At 36.7% G+C, this 17,111-nt stretch overlaps 2 protein-coding genes across 2 annotated transcripts; both read left to right on the top strand.

The window, feature by feature from the left end:
- Nucleotides 1-342: 342 nt before the first annotated feature.
- LOC140161782 (receptor-type tyrosine-protein phosphatase S-like) lies at nucleotides 343-9,015 on the top strand. The gene is made up of 7 exons (XM_072185081.1): nucleotides 343-372; nucleotides 771-918; nucleotides 2,029-2,307; nucleotides 4,182-4,361; nucleotides 6,591-6,704; nucleotides 7,399-7,665; nucleotides 8,897-9,015. The coding sequence occupies exons 1-7, from the start codon at nucleotides 343-345 to the stop codon at nucleotides 9,013-9,015; spliced, it is 1,137 nt and encodes a 378-aa protein (XP_072041182.1).
- Nucleotides 9,016-9,236: 221 nt separating this feature from the next.
- On the top strand, nucleotides 9,237-16,755 carry LOC140162712 (low-density lipoprotein receptor-related protein 12-like). Its single transcript, XM_072185994.1, has 11 exons — nucleotides 9,237-9,336; nucleotides 10,032-10,266; nucleotides 10,561-10,708; nucleotides 11,612-11,783; nucleotides 11,985-12,181; nucleotides 12,627-12,725; nucleotides 13,068-13,175; nucleotides 13,608-13,727; nucleotides 14,937-15,052; nucleotides 15,365-15,497; nucleotides 16,290-16,755. The coding sequence occupies exons 1-11, from the start codon at nucleotides 9,248-9,250 to the stop codon at nucleotides 16,310-16,312; spliced, it is 1,440 nt and encodes a 479-aa protein (XP_072042095.1). The 5' UTR covers nucleotides 9,237-9,247; the 3' UTR covers nucleotides 16,313-16,755.
- The last annotated feature ends 356 nt before the right edge of the window (nucleotides 16,756-17,111 follow it).

The raw sequence follows: 17,111 nt of genomic DNA on the forward strand, positions 1-17,111 counted from the left end.
CACAATTGGTACACTTTCTTTTTATAAGAACTAGGGATTTATAAGAATAACTCATAAAAATGCAGAGCAACATGACATTTAAAATCTAAGAATAACTAACTTTGTATATACTTTTTTTATGTATTCCTCTCTGCTAGATTAAATTTAAACCTCGGTGGCGGGGCCTGGTGTCCAGACAGCGTACGACCAGAGAACACGGGTGGATATGAATACCTAGAGATAAACCTCATCAACATGACCATGGTCACTGCCGTTGCCATGCAGGGCCGTTGGAATTACGGCCTTGGTAGGGAATACGTTAGGAAGTTCCGTTTGGAATACACAACGAATGACAGAAGTTGGATGAGATATAAAGATCAGAATTTAGAAACAGTATGTTTTTGCAGCAATTCACAAAGTCATTTTCATATGAAACTAACCATTTGTCATCATGTCAGTGTACATACCCTACTAATTGCTATATTATCGTGTTATCCCAGCCCTCAGGAAGATAAAATTGCTTCAAAACAAAGAAGAAGATACGGAGTTAAGTTGAAAGAAAAAACACTTTGTACTGTAAGCACAAAGAGTTCAACAACGAATGATGCTTATACGGGTTTTTTTTAATTTTAATAAAATGCAGATATTTCTACATCGTTCCTTCTTCTATCTTGTACAGCTTCATTGTGTTTATTCTTTTTAACTATAGTTTGTACTTTATTCTTCTCATTTATCATTACATTATTTAAATCTCGTTTATTATATTTTTTTATTTGTTTTAAATTGTGTAGGTATTTGATGGTAACTCGGATACACATACCATCAAGACAGTTGACCTTAGCCCAGCCATTATAGCCGCCAAAGTCAGGATTGTTCCTGTATTAGAGAAGTTCACAACGGAGTGTATGAGGGTGGAGCTCTTTGGATGTCTATTGCAAGGTGTGTATGTGATCAGAACATCAGGAATTCATTCATTGACAGTTATCTGAAGTATGCACATTTGATAATTTAATGTGGCAGACTCAACAAGTGAGGTCATACAAATTCAGCACGTTGTCCGGTAAAGTAGACTTTGTTAATTACCTGTCTGTGCTTGAGTTAGATCTGGGATAGCCAACTTCCCACAATTACTTCTTCATGAATATCGCAATCTATTAAGAAAGAATGTTTATTTTGGCAATAGAAGTGAAGTACAGTCCTGACAATGCTAGAGGAATAGGAACATGCATTGACCCTCAAGCTTTATAATAGTTAATATGTCTCATTTTTGACCTACATATGGATTAGCCCCCTTTGCCTCTATATGATACATGTGAAAATACGCGTAAATATCTGTCATGTTTGGTAACGATCATAAATTGTATTGCATGAAGCAGTTTTGCATACAAATTTCCTGTAGACCTATCATATTGTTATGAATCTAAAATTGGGGAATTAGTCCATGGGAAAGGAGAGCGAGGTACCAGATTTGGAGTCCCAAGGGATGAGGGAATGAACGGGAACGGGAATGACTATCACGAAATGAATCATATGAAACAGAAATTAAGTATAACAATTTATTATGAATTTACATCATCAGACAAGCTGATCAAAATAATATAATGTATGTCTTACCAGAGTTACATCGCATCATAATAAGTATAATTGAATATGATTCACGTGCAAGACATGATGACAATATAATCGTCATCGTGTTGATCAATCTAACTAACCATCATGATCATGTCTTGAGCAGGTCTGATTCGGTTGCAGGGTTAAAAAGGAGTGAAGTCTTTATTAACGCACAAAACAAACCATCGCTTCAGTCAGTGCAATTGATGCACTTATTACGTATATAAAAACGTTCACTTAATGAATGGTTATCATGGCTTACTGCACTATGATCAATATTCAATTATCGAATCAATTATCGTCACAACAATATTAATATACCTTTTCAAATGCAATATCAAAGTCCAGAAAGGGCAGTGCATGGTAATGTGTAAAAATCAAAGGGATCGTGCAATGAACCTTTTTAAACGTTTCTATTTTGTTTTTCACTAATTTTAGATCCACCGGTGATAACTCAAGAGTTACAAGATGAGAGTGGCTTGGAGGATCACCCCATCGCCTTTATATGCAAATCATCCGGGCACCCTGCCCCTACATTTGAATGGATGAAAGGAAACAGCAAAGCATCTAACACAAGATATACAATCATGCCCATACCAAATGGATCCATTTTATGGATCGAACCACTGAGAACACGGGACAATTCACAGTACTCGTGTGTCGCTACAAATTCTGAAGGTTCTGCGACAACATCAGCCAACCTGCATGTATATCCATGTATGTACCTTGCATACTCAATCTTTTTCCAATATCTTAAAAGATAATCATTAGGGAGTGTTCATAAATACTCTGGTGGGGGGGCTGGAAAATATGTAGGGGGGTCAAATGTTCCCATATTAAACCAGAACAAAAGGACATTTGATCCAGAGTTAAAAATTGTCGTCTATAACTTAATTTTGAGGTTTGTGTCAGTTCTTTCTGGTCAGCTCTTTAAATCATTAAAAGCTGCAATATCTTTGCTCTTCTTTAGTGTTGACAATTTTTACAATAATGTTTCATGTAGTACAGATTATTCATTTATTATCACTGATATATACAACTAAATCATGTTGCATTACAATTATAGGCGGAGGAGGCTTGGAGAAACCGGGTACACGTCCTCCCCTCTATTTTTTTTCCATGGGGGGACATCCCTTAAAAATCCTTAAAGAAGAAAAAATAAAACAATAATTGCCATGTGCAACTTTTTTTAGCACATCGAAAAGCACCATGTTTTGGGCCCAAATAGGGTAAAATTGCAAAACTTTTGCGCTAGATGCGAACTGGCCCATCAATTTAAGAGCAAAACACACCATTTCGACAGTAGTGTAGACAGGGGCGGAAGGGCCCCTGACAAAAAAAAATGAAAGAGAAAAGTGCCCCTCTGACAAAAAATGAAAGAGAAAATCTGGAGGGCAAAGAAAAGGAGCAAGGAGATCGACCCTTTTCATAAATTCAACCCGATCATGGGCCAAAATAGTGTAAAATACAAAATGTTTGCACAATAAAGGCATTTTCATCCCATCATGGGCGAAATACACAATTTTTGCACGCGTTTTGTCCCAATAAAGCCTTTTTTTGAAGCTCAAATAGCCTACATGTAGTCTCTCTAAAAAACAAAACCGGTATATGTATTTATTTTCTCGTCTGTGTCCCCGAAATTTTATTCACACCCCGACCAAGAAAACTGGCTATACGCCCCTGTATTTTGGGCTAAAATAGTCTTGTTTTTGCGCGCTTCGCCGCAACAAAAAGTCTCAGTAAACATAGGCGTAGATCCGGGGGGGATGGCACATTCAACCATCCCCCCAATGTTGACGCTTGTATGTGTGTTTCTGACCAAATTAAGCTCATATTTGGCAATTTTAGCCCCCAAAGTACAAATTTTTGCCCGCTTCGCGCATATGTTATCCACTTTTACATCAAATTTCATTCGTTTAGCTTCCAAATGGCAAAAATTTTAGCGTGCTACTAAAAACAATTCCACATCAATGACATGCGTACAATTTCATTGCACTTGAATACAAATTTTGTCATTAATGCCATTTGAATGGTAGTAGAATTGAATTAGTAGAATGGTACATTATATGGGGGGGGGTCAAAATAGTTTTGAACCTATATGAGGGGGGGGGTCAAAAAGTTTTAGGTCCATTAAGAGGGGGGTCAAAAAGTTTTGGGTTCGCGAAGAGGGGGTTAAAAAAATTTCGACATGAAAAAAAATATTTTCCAGCCCCCACACCAAAGTATTTCTGAACACTCCCTTAGTCGGACTTTTCTTCTCAAATGCTATCTTCAGTTGATAGCACCAATCAGTGGAGAGTAACTCTATTTCTTAAATTTGCTGTCTACAAAAACAATAAGAACCTAGCAATTGAGAAGAATATAGACAAACAAGGATTATTTTAATACTAATTTCGGGAAATAGTGCTCAAAATTATGTATCAGATATTTAAGCATATTAGAGCGCTTCTGTGGATTGATCTATTTTGGTTAAGCGCTTAAATATTCAATTTTCAGTTGTAACATGAATATTGAATAATATTAATAATTGATAGGACAAGTATAGTCATACAGATATTTGCAATCTGATTTCATATTTTTCTTTTTCACAGCATCCAGCATACCAAGAAGTTTTCCAGAAATCACAGTTTCTCCTCGTCTTACCGTAGTAGAGAAACATCGCCAGGCTGTGATGAGCTGTGTTGCCACCGGTACCCCAGATCCAGAAATACTCTGGTTCGTTAATATGCTCCCTGTGGACACCAGCTCTGATCGCATTCATATATCAGGTAGTAAGTAGCGCCCTCTACGTGTTCTAAAAAGATTTCCAGTTTCCCCTTCATCTTACATGTGCACATACAGAAAGTTTGCAATGCAAGCGATAGTTAATCAAGGAATTACATGGCAGTGTGCTTATCAACATACATACTTTTGTGCTTTATATAATTTGTATTATCTTACTAATGGTACTCACATTCCAACATTGTTGTCTTTGTATGTGATTCAAGAAACAACCCAAGTCCGGCATATGAAATGACCCCGACGAAGTCCCTGAAATGCTAATCGTCATACCTAATAAAGTATAACCCAATAATGTGCATAAAACTTGCCCTATTGTCCAGGTAAATCTAATTGAAGGAATTAAAATGATTTAGTTTTCTCAAAATCACTTTACATGGACTTGTTCGGGTTTTGTACCCATGTATTCAATAGCTAGGGTGTCTAGTAAGCAGATATTTTTCAAGTGCTTCAAGGTATTGTGGTTGTAAATCAGAATTTTAGAATATAGAATTTTTAGCCAATCTTCGAGGCATGAAAAGACACCCTGTGTGTGTACAAACAATCTTAATTATGAAATTGCTGACAACGTACTCCAACGAAACTTGTGTGCATAATGATAATGCATCCATTTTAAATGCCACAAACATATCAAGTATAAAACGTCGGATTTAATTATACATGGTACTTGCCATATTCTGATAACTCAGATAAAATATGTAGAAAGTTATAGGTATCTAGGCCCGACAGTGAAGATGGCAGACAACACGAGAGAAGAAGTCATGCCAAGAATAAAGGCTGGCTGGAGTTGCGTTGACAGACACAAACAAATCCTATGTGACAAAAGATTGCCAATGACACTGAGGACGAGAGTCTTCAACCAGTGTGTATTACCTACAATGATATATGGTTGTGAAACCTGGACAACAACCAAGTTTTTGGAACAAAAACTCAAGGTAGCACAGCATGCTATGGAGAGAAAAATACTACATATCACCATACGTGACAAAGTAAAGAATGGGGAAATTAGGGACAAAACAAATGCCAAAGATATCATTGAAAGAATCAAAGAGGCAAAGTGGAGATGGGCGGGAGACGTAGCTCGTAGAGATGACAATAGATAGACAAAGAGGTTAACAGAATAGCAGCCAAGAACAGGAAAGGGAAGAAGGGGAAGACAAAAACGAAGATGGCGTGATGATCTCACATCCTGTTTGTTTTTTTCTCAAAATCACTTTACATGGACTTGTTCGGGTTTTGTACCCATGTATTCAATAGCTAGGGTGTCTAGTAAGCAGATATTTTTCAAGTGCTTCAGGGTATTGTGGTTGTAAATCAGAATTTTAGAATATAGAATTTTTAGCCAATCTTCGAGACATGAAAAGACACCCTGTGTGTGTACAAACAATCTTAATTATGAAATTGCTGACAACGTACTCCAACGAAACGTGTGTGCATAATGATGATGCATCCATTTTAAATGCCACAAACATATCAAGTGTAAAACGTCGGATTTAATTATACATGGTACTTGCCATATTCTGATAATTCAGATAAAATATGTAGAAAGTTATAGGTATCTAGGCCCGACAGTGAAGATGGCAGACAACACGAGAGAAGAAGTCATGCCAAGAATAAAGGCTGGCTGGAGTTGCGTTGACAGACACAAACAAATCCTATGTGACAAAAGATTGCCAATGACACTGAGGACGAGAGTCTTCAACCAGTGTGTATTACCTACAATGATATATGGTTGTGAAACCTGGACAACAACCAAGTTTTTGGAACAAAAACTCAAAGTAGCACAACATGCTATATTTTTTGTATGTATGCTATAGAGAGAAAAATACTACATATCACCATACGTGACAAAGTAAAGAATGTGGCAATTAGGGACAAAACAAAATGCCAAAGATATCATTGAAAGAATCAAAGATGCAAAGTGGAGATGGGCGGGAGACGTAGCTCGTAGAGATGACAATAGATAGACAAAGAGGTTAACAGAAACGCAGCCAAGAACAGGAAAGGGAAGAAGGGGATGACAAAAACGAAGATGGCGTGATGATCTCACATCCTATTTGGGTACAACATGGGCAAGAGAAGCACAGAACAGAAGTAAATGGAAGCTACTTGAGGAGGGCTACATACGACAGTGGGTGACACAGCCTGTGAGGTGAGGTGAAGTGAGGTACTTGCCATAATAATTGTTATTATTTTTATTTCTATGAATTATTATTCCGCAGCATTCACACTCACAATTGATAATGCTGATGAGAGCGACGAAGGGAGCTACCAGTGTGCGGCTAGTAACTCAGTTGGAACAAGATATTCATATTCGGCAAACTTATATGTCAGAGGTATGCTTATTGGAGATATGGAGTGCTATCATGTATAATGTATATTGAGCTATAATTTCAGATATTAATGAAACCAAAAAAACAAATTGGAATTCCTTGCTCGAATTGATTTGAAAAACAAATGAGACCTTCCAATGTAAGTAACACTTCGTCAATAAAAATTAGAATTCCCCATGCCCCTGAAGAAGACCGGTAAAATTTTGGGGAATTTGCAGTAATTTTAAAAAGAATGTAGTTTGTTTTGGAAATGTCCATTCTTAAATGATGATAGCCCATTCCATGATGTTACAATTTTTTAAATGATCGATAACACTACTTGAAGTGGGGTACTTCAATGATTAAAAAAAAATGGTTATATTGTTCCATGTGGTCTATTGGTAGACATAATAGTGGAGCTGATATAAGAATGATATAATAGGATTAATGAACCTTGTGTTGTTTAACCATTGCGTTATGCAGACAGAGCATGTAATATAAGTTTACTGGTGACACATATGATAAGTATAGTGACTGGCTTCCATGCATGTGTAATATGAAATAAAAATTCACTTTTGATAATCAGTCTGCGTATGTCTTTAGGTATTTTGAATCCATGCTTACAACATAAGAGTCAGGCTGTACACAGACTACAGAGTGACTTCAACTGAAGTAACATTTTACCTCCATAATTATGAAATGATTAACTTTATTTCAGAAAGAAGAGTTCCACCCACGTTTACAATCGAGCCGGTTAACATGGAAGTAGTTCCAGGCGGGAGTGTCAACCTAACATGCGTAGCTGCAGGGAACCCTATGCCGATGGTCAAATGGACCCACGGTGGTATGGATCTGACCACTGGAGATCTTCCAATCGGCCGTAATATCCTTCAGCTGACCAATATTGAAGAGACAGGAGAGTACACCTGTGTGGCTATGAGTGGTCTGGGAACAATACAGACATCAGTTACCGTAACTGTCACAAGTAAGTTATTCTACCAATAAAAGAGGTCTGTGGTCTGTTGAATTGATTTGTGACAAACCATAAGATGAACTGCGAATCTTTGACTTTTAATTTTAACGGAAAAAATCGGGCTATATGTCCTGTACGTATGACAATAATCTAATGTATTTTCTACACATTTACTCAGTAACTCAGTAATATTTGCACAAACAAACAAGATTGATCTTGTATATCAATTGTGGGTGTAAGTGAGGCCTGTCAAATTCGTCGCAAATAGGAGTTCATTTCAAATTATAAACATGCTTTTGAAGCAAGGCCCATTCAGTGATCCCAGCGTTAGTTTAAAAAAATAAATTGTTTGTAAATTGCCTAGAAGTGAATGATAAGTCATTCAAATTGTAATTCGTGTACAATGCCTTTTATTGTCTTTAATACACGGCTTAACTACTACATCGATGACACTAACAAAAGTGCTAAAACATGAATGTTGATGAATTTTACGATCCTCCTGATGAGCAAATTACTGAATGGGCCTTTAATTTAAATCATGTAATTATTGTATGCCTTATTGTTTTTGCATAAAACAGAGAAATAGCATTCATGAAAATTAATACGCATCCATACCCATAGCTGGAAATTTCTGATTACCAAGAGATTTTACTAATTTGTGAAAACGCCTGTATCAGATCGTATCCAACGTCGTTTAACACCTTCAAGCATTACGACCTATATTAGGTCGTAATAGCAGCAATACCCTTGTAGTTTAATGAGAGTATGTAGTCACTAGCCCCAGACTTGAAATACCTACTTTGACTTTCTCATAAATGGATGATAATATTTGTAATGCTCCCAGGAGTAATTGGTGCTGCGAAAATGTGTTGGTGTAGATATTTTTTTCGTTGGTGTGGCGAAATGTTGTTTATTTTTGTTGTAAAAGTTCAAGAAGAAAGTAAGCTGTTAACGCGAAAATGTTTTAGAAATCGTTTTCACAATGCATCGATCCCATAAGGATGACGCTATGTTTAGCTAAGGGCACATAATAAATTTAGCATTATGCATGCAGTAGCGTAGCCATAATATTCTCACAAAGGGACGGGAGAAAGCCATCTTTCAAGGGGTAAAAACTAAACAAAAATATCACGATGGCCAGCATCCCAAAAGAGGAAAAGATCAGTCACTGGGCTAGGCCTGACCCCCTTTCCCCCGTTCAGCCCATTTTTAGTAAAAGATGAACAATTTATTTCCAATGCAGGCCTAACAACACAGCAGGCTACGACTGAACCATTCATGGCTTTATTGGGGACCACATACTCATCTACCACAGAAGTCTTAATGGCAAATGATCCAGGCACGTTGTTTCTCTCAGATTAGCATATTATGTTGCAATGTAAAGTTTGTCATTACTTAAAGTGTGTGTTGTTTCATCGCTTTTTCTCAGCAAACATGTTGGTAATATCTTAGCCTGGCGACGCCACTGGATATGGTACCAGATTGTCCAAATTGTATCCATTTAGGATTTCCTGTTTAATGAATATTATATGTAAACATTTATTGTTTCTTTTGTATGTTTGTTTTTAAAGAAACGTGTCGTTCAAGTCTCGGCATGAGTGACAGACGGATATCAAATAACCAGCTAGCAGCTAGCTCTGTGTACGGTGATGATCCACAAACGTACGGACCGCAAAATGCAAGGTACTTAAAATCGAGACAGAGAAATAAGCTTTTTGATGTGTGTAAATTTGAGAAAAAACGACACATATAACAATTTAATTCCTGTTTTCTATATTATTTGAAGTAGCTAACACAAGACCTCTAATTAAGACATATATTTCACACTGGATGCAGAATTGCGGCACAACTTGATGTTGTATTGCTTTTGTTTTTGTGTACAAAACTCATTCCATTGTACATCATATTGTGAATTTAAAATGCAGTTTCTCAGCCACAAATTTATTCTTGAGTGTTGGTAAAAAAATAGTTACTTCCGATTTTGTAGATATTTGCAAGTGATTAGCTTGGCAGTTCTTTTGCATTACAATATTTTGTATGGCCTAGAATATCGTATATTTTTGGATCAGTTTACTTATGCTGTTTTTACCATTTTCTTTAGCCGTTTTGTTAAAAAAATATATTTTAAACTGTGTACTACTGATTGCTGGTAAAGAAATTAGAGGTAATGTCTAAGTATGAATTAGAATGAAAAATTTCAATGTAATTAGTTATAATGGGTTCGATTCCCATAAAGTATATCCACAATAATACACGCTTTGGTAAGAACTACGAGGAACTCGTAAAAATACAGAGCAACATGAAATTCTTTTAAAGACATTTAAAATCTGAGAATAACTAACTTTGTATATACTTTTGTATTTATTCTTCTCTCCTAGATTGAATTTAAACCTCGGTGGCGGGGCCTGGTGTCCAGTCAGCGTACGACCAGAGAACACGGGTGGATACGAGTACCTAGAGATAAACCTCATCAACATGACCATGCTTACTGCCGTGTCCACGCAGGGCCGTTGGAATTACGGCCTTTGTAGGGAATACGTTAGGAAGTTCCGTTTGGAATACACAACGAATGATGGGAGTTGGATGAAATATACAGATCAAAGTTTAGAAACAGTAAGTTTTTGTTTTGTTTTATGTTTCCAAATCCTTCGCGTATGAAGCTGAAAGTCATATAGCAGTGCACATCCATCGTGTTTACTTTTTCTATTTCTTCCTTTTTCTTCCACTTATATTCTTCTTCTTGTTTTACGTCTCTCTTCCCCCATTTTTCACGCATTACTTCTCGTGATTATCATCTTGTACCGTTTCAAATTGTTTATTCTTTTAACTACAGTTTGTACTTTATTCTTCTCACTTTTCATAACATTATTACATCTTGTCTATTATTATTTGTTTTAAATTTCGTAGGTATTTGATGGTAACTCGCACACACAGACCGTCAATACAATATACATAAGCCCAGCCATTATAGCCACCAAAGTCAGGATTGTCCCTGTAGTAGAGATGGTCACAACGGTGTGTATGAGGGTGGAGCTCTTTGGATGTCTATGGCAAGGTATGTATGTGATCAGAACATCAGGAATTAATTCACTGAAAGTTATCTAAAGTATGAATATTTTGATACATTGATGTTGTGACAGATTCAACAAGTAAGGTAGTAATGTGTTATAGCGCTAATGCTGTTTTGACAAAATCAATTAAAATGAACAACAACATTCAATTCTCGTTCCTATGTGAGGCGTAAGGAGGCATGGTGGGCTATCACACAAAATCAGAATTTCGAAAACAAGATTTAAAGTTTCTTTACAAAGGAAAGAGACTGGTTTAATAAACTGTCTCATATTTTATATCTAATTCAACAAGTTTTTTGGCGCCATTAAGGGATCTGGAATGAACGTTTTGAGCGTTGAAAGAATGTCTTTCTGATATCAAGTAATTTTCATTTTTTGAAATTCATGATACAATACAAATTTTATGATAAATTATTTTTTTCCCAAAAAGACCTATTTTTTGGTGTTTTGGAAAGAAAATCCATATCTTCAATACGAAAGGTCAACATTTTCAATTGATCGTCGGCTTCTCATCCCACCTACATACACTTAAAGTATAAATCATCAGATTTGTAAAGTTTACTTCGAGTACTGTTAAATATCAAAAATATCAATTTTTAATATGATCATTTGCCATAAAATGTGTATTACATTGCGAATATCAAAAAATCAAACTTATTTGATATCAGAAGGACATTATTCGTATTCTGAGTGCAATTTGATATGTCTGATGTGCTCTAATGTCCCACAATAAATACTGTCCAAACGTTCACACCCCATATCTTAAGCGTAATAAATTGTAACCTTGCAAGTTTTTTTTACAAACATACTGAAGTTATGTCGACAATTATTGCGCATGTACAAGAAACCTGAAGCATAATTCCACGAAATAAAATCTTTGTCCGCAGATGACCAATGCCCTTCGGAAGATAAAGTAATCCTCGCTTACAACGATGTACATGAAATGACGTCAGCAAATTATCCCGAGAACTATGATAATAATATGCACTGTCGGTGGAAATTCAAAGGACCGGAAGATTCGGTGATTATTGTTAGAATTATGGACTTTGATTTACATAGGTACGTGGCGTTGGAATGTTTTTATACTTTAAAATGTTCTTCTTCTTTGTTTTATCACATATCAACTATGCTCTGTTGAAAGATGTCAAGTACAAAGTGTTTCTAGATTAGTGCTCTCACGCAAAGTGTGGCTCATCGAAAAGATAAAAGTCTCCGCGTGACAATTCGAGTTTATAATGTTATTTTATTTAAACCTTACAGGCATGGTGATCGTTTCGTCATCGGCAGTGGCAGTCTTTCAGGTGATCTATCACGGCTTGTAATTGAGCTCACAGACACAGTTCGCACCGGGGTTCAATTTGCATCTGACGAGCCAGAGTTATGGATGACCTTCCTCTCAAATTTCCATGGTACTGCTAAAGGTTTTCGGCTGGATGTATTTGCAAAACCTGCAAATGGTACGCTATGATAAACAAGAAACCGAAACCGTTCTGGATACTTAATCTTGTGAAACCACAAAAGAAGTAGAGGGCTTCAAAAATATAAACTATCAAATATTGAAAAAAATCCAATCCTTTATCAGTTTTTTCTTCATTACAGTATTGAGATTCTGTCAATATATAACACTTCTGGAGTGCTAGGGTTAATGTTACTACTATGTGTAGACGATTTCTTAATAGTTCAGTTCGTGGGTCACAAACCGAGGTACTCACATAATGGTCATCACAGCTATTCCAGTTCCTTTCTCCTTTCCAGGAACCCAATCATACTAACACGTATTCTTATTCGATCTATCTGAAGTAATTTCTCATTTTCCAACTTCTGTGCGTTGTCAAATGTGTGTTGTTTCTCCTGTACGTATTGAGCCGATCTATCTACAAAATCTCTGCACTACATTTTCAGATGTGTTCATCTGCTTTGACCAAAGTGGTGTTCTTACACAACAAAATGTATGTGACGGTATTGTAAATTGCATCAATGAGGCCGATGAACTACCTTGTGGTATGTATACTGCATTCAGTTAACAACTGATTTTTTTTTTCAGTTTTATCTTTTTCACTCAAGATCAAACTATAAAATGGCCCTTTATGGTGTCGAATTTGATGGAACGCCTTGGGGTTTTCGCCAGTTCTCCTGAAGATATCAATCTAATTTTAACCAAGATCGTGCGACGTACAACACACAACAAACTTGTTAGAAACAATACAAATAATTCCAGCACATGGTGTATCTTGACCAAAAAAAGAGCTTTACTTACGGGAAGCCAAGCTCAGTATGAAGTGCAATACTTACATGATCAAACCTAAATAATAGACTGATCTTTGTTTCTGTTCGTTTTGAAAGAATGCAGATCTGACCAATTCATATGTGGCAATGGTCGATGTATAAGTGATGAACACAGGTGTGATGAGAACTTTGACTGTATGGGAGGAGAGGATGAGGCTAATTGCCGTGAGTATTTTAATAGAATGGCTGGTTTTCATAATTTGCTAATGGCGACTCTCTCTTGCTCTCTTAAAGGTCACTGATCCGATGTTATTCATTATTTAACGCCCAAGATTGTTTACAGTTGTTAAAATAGTTTATAGATTGATATGGGCCGAAGTGATTATAGTGAGAATCTGTAAAGTATACTGAAGTTTGTGGATCAACGACTAGACGCTGTGCCTGTGCGTAGCGCACTATAAATCAAAAAAAAAATTAAAAAAAAACATTGTGGATTTTTACATAACGTTGGTTTAACTATAACAAGTCCACTGTTGGGTAAATCGGTTATTGTTGTTTCTAACGGACTCTAACGGTTTTTTTTTTATCAGACAGTTGATTTGTTTATAGTTGGGTAAACATTGTACTGTATTATTGTACTGCGTTTTGTTTCCTTAGATGCAGATTGTCCCATTAATGCTAATGTAACTTTGGAGTTAGACACTCCCACTGTACTACGATCAGCTAATCACTCAGGAACATACAGCAACAATACACATTGTCTCTGGTTATTGTTAGGTAAGTACAAATACAATAATAACAATCTCATTGGTCACAACCTTTATTCTAGTAAGATATGCCCAGCGGCTTAGTAAGATACGCCCACTAAACATACAATTCTCATTTTTATCACAATCACCAACTGATTATCCAGTAAGCAACAAACATATTATATTACAAACTTGGCATTTTGACGTAGACATGCATCCTTTTTGGTTCTAGACAATGGTCGATGGATCGCTATGTCGAAGGTATGCTAGATCGATTATGAAACAAGGTTCGCTCTATGAAATTCGCAGTATAGGGCTCGTTATGTCGAGTCTATCCCCAACATTAACCCTAAACCTAAGCTTAGTCCTGACCCAAACCATTTCATCTTAGTGAACCTTTGACATAGCAAGCCTTCGACACAGCGACCCTATTTTATTACAAATTTGACGTGTTTTGGTTTAACTCCCCGGTATGTCGACAATGGTTAAAGGTCGGTTATGTCGAAAGTCCGCTTGTCGAAAATAAAATAAGGTTCGCTATGTAAATTCTAACCTTAACTGTAACATTCATCCTAACCCTAAACCTAGCTCTAACCCTAAGCATTTTCGACATATTTTCTGTAATTGCTTTGTGAGGCTAGATTCTTTAAACTTTTTTTTCCTGGCAGCTGGTCTTTTATATCGTTTTGATCTAGTATTTGACCCAGTATGGATGGTATGAGGTTAATAGATTTCTAATTTTACCGGGCACCGTTCCGAATGGGCAGAATATCTATCATGGATTGTGGAGAATACCGTCCTAAGAAGAGTTTGCAATATGAAATTCAATGTCAGATCGACAAGTACAACGGCAAAAAGAGGTCGAACATTACTAGTTACAACCCCGGAGGAGGCACTCCCTATCTGAAATGGCAGGGATGTGCCTCGGCCATGTTAAAAGTAGGGGGCATTCAGGTCAAATGTACAATTACCAAAATATGGAGTCATTCAATAAAAATGGGGTCATTCGGCATGGAACTTTGAAAAAAGGAAAGTCATTGGGGTAACAAAAAGTAAAATGGGAGTCATTGAGTACAGGATTGCCAAAAGAGAGGTCGAACATTATTAGTTACAACCCGGGGTTACAACGGGCAACTGCGTTTTGTGCAACCAATATAGGCTTGAAGTATATTGTGTTATGATGAAAGACCCCGTACCGATATAATTGCCGCATTTTCATACTCATATCCGATTATAGGGCCGTCTAACTCGTTCCTCAAGATCATATTTAGAGCATTTGAGTTGGAACCTCTGCGTGATACACTTCGCATAGGATATGGGCTAGATCCTGGAAATTCGTCTACTGTTATTGAGGTAAGACCGGGCGATACTCGCATGAAGTGCACAGACATGGATGAGACGGCCGAGTGTGGTCTACATCGTCTAAGGCCGTGATGATACGATCTGCGAGAGGTTGAGCATTGGGTTTGTCTTTACATACCGTTGCCATTCCATATTTAATCGCTGTGCTCTTGGCTTTTCAACTATGGCTTTTAATTGAAATTCACACTCTAAAGCGGCAGGGGAACATTGGCTCTGAGGGTGTTATACCTTATAAAAACTACTGATAGGCCCCTCTCTTGAATTAAAAATCTATTGCTGACAATACTATCATTTCGCCTACAGATACTTACAGACACTATCCAACCTGATATGACAATGTTGGTGACGTCACCACATGCGTGGATGACGTTTATCACAGACGAATCTGTCAACCTAGCCGGATTTAATCTAGAAGTTGTGGCTTCAAAAACAATTGGTAGGTAATGTCATTTGATTACGTCACCACATTTGTTTTGTCATTATTGGTAATCCATAATATATCTCAACAAAATGTTACAGTTTTAATCAATGTTAAAGTTTCTCATCAATATTTTGTTAATTAGTAGTTTGTGTTATGATGTGAGATTTTAGACCTGTTATTCTAATGTGACGGTCAATGCTTGAATGCAATTGAATGATATCCATTGTGCTACCTATTTATTTTCTGCTCCCTACTCACAAATATGTTTGTAATAAATAAAGCGAGTCCTTGGGCGACAACTCTCTAGTCCGAAGGCTCCCTAGTCCAAAGGGTCCTTAGTCCGAAGGTTCGCTAGTCCGAATACGTAACTTACCATTCGCTAGTCCGAATTCTGAAAAGGGTTCGCTAGTCCGAATATTGGGTTCTCTAGTCCGAGGGTTTGCTATAACCATAACCATAACCCTAAACCCTAAACCCTAACCCTTACCCAATACCCTAACCCTAACATTAACCCTTATTCTATTATTCGGACTAGAGAACCTTCGGATTAGCGAAATTAGTTTGTTTTTCGGACTAGCGACCCTTCGGACTAGAGAACCTTCGGACTAGCGACCCTTCGGACTAGAGAGAAGTCACATAGCCCGTGTAGGTTTAATATTTGATCTTTAGATTGTAAACCTTTTAAGACATACGCTGTACATGCTGTATGTTAATTGAAAATCTTATAAAAATATTGACAAAGTAGGTCCATAAGAGAATGCAAATAAACCCAAATAAGTATGGTCTATGTTGTTCGTTTACATACAGATTCAGGGACTACGCTAAATTAAGGACTATTGAAGACTACGTCATCATAGGAGTTTACTCGTCATCGGAATGTAGAAAAGTGTTTGCTGTTCACCTTTTTATTTTCATATTAAACGAAGCGCGCGCACGCTCAGTTTGCAAAACCCACCTCATTTTCCAGCATAATTTAATGAAATACTTGCATTTTAATATCAAGCGACATATTTACTGGAGATGCAGAAGAGGAATTTTTTTAATTTTTTTAAATTTTATTTTTATTTATTTTTTATTTTAGATGACATTTAGATATTATCCTAAAACTAGATGTTTTTATTTTTCATTTATAAAGTCATACTCCGGTGACCTTAAATCAGTTGAAGTTGCCCCTCAATTTTCCTTTCTCATGGCTTCTACATATTACATTTTTAGCCAGACAATAATTATGAATATTTTGTGAAATAATAATTAAAAGACAAGTGAAAATAAATGGTGAAAGTGTTCTGTTTCACCTAATTTCTTAACTCTATAGTTTGGTTGTCAAGAATTAAGCGTCAGCATGTTTAGTAGTACGTTGTCTCCTTCGCAGGCGATTTCCCTTGTTCCTAACAAACGTATGATTGCAATTGAGCCACATGCAGTCTAGCCCAAGACTAAAATGCAAGGCAGCGATTAGCTGTAATAGTAGTCTTTGGATAAATGTCTAATTTAAGAGAGACCATCACGATATGCTAATTAGGGTTAGGGGTTAAGCCCTAACCCTAATTAACATATCGTGATAGTCTCTCGTAAATGGGACATCTACCAGTCTTTGAACCAATAATCGAAACCTTAAACCTTTTTTTT

This window comes from Amphiura filiformis, chromosome 10 (assembly GCF_039555335.1).
Source record: "Amphiura filiformis chromosome 10, Afil_fr2py, whole genome shotgun sequence".
Lineage (NCBI taxonomy): Eukaryota > Metazoa > Echinodermata > Ophiuroidea > Amphilepidida > Amphiuridae > Amphiura > Amphiura filiformis.

Bases quoted from the DNA above. Each gene is read 5' to 3' on its own strand.
- LOC140161782 (XM_072185081.1), top strand. From the start codon at position 343: ATGAGATATAAAGATCAGAATTTAGAAACA. The intron at 2,308-4,181 runs GTATGTACCTTG...TCTTTTTCACAG, and splicing joins CAACCTGCATGTATATCCAT to CATCCAGCATACCAAGAAGT. The intron at 4,362-6,590 runs GTAAGTAGCGCC...ATTATTCCGCAG, and splicing joins TCGCATTCATATATCAGGTA to CATTCACACTCACAATTGAT.
- LOC140162712 (XM_072185994.1), top strand. From the start codon at position 9,248: ATGAGTGACAGACGGATATCAAATAACCAGCTAGCAGCTAGCTCTGTG. The intron at 9,337-10,031 runs GTACTTAAAATC...CTTCTCTCCTAG, and splicing joins TACGGACCGCAAAATGCAAG to ATTGAATTTAAACCTCGGTG. The intron at 15,498-16,289 runs GTAGGTAATGTC...GTTTACATACAG, and splicing joins TGTGGCTTCAAAAACAATTG to ATTCAGGGACTACGCTAAAT.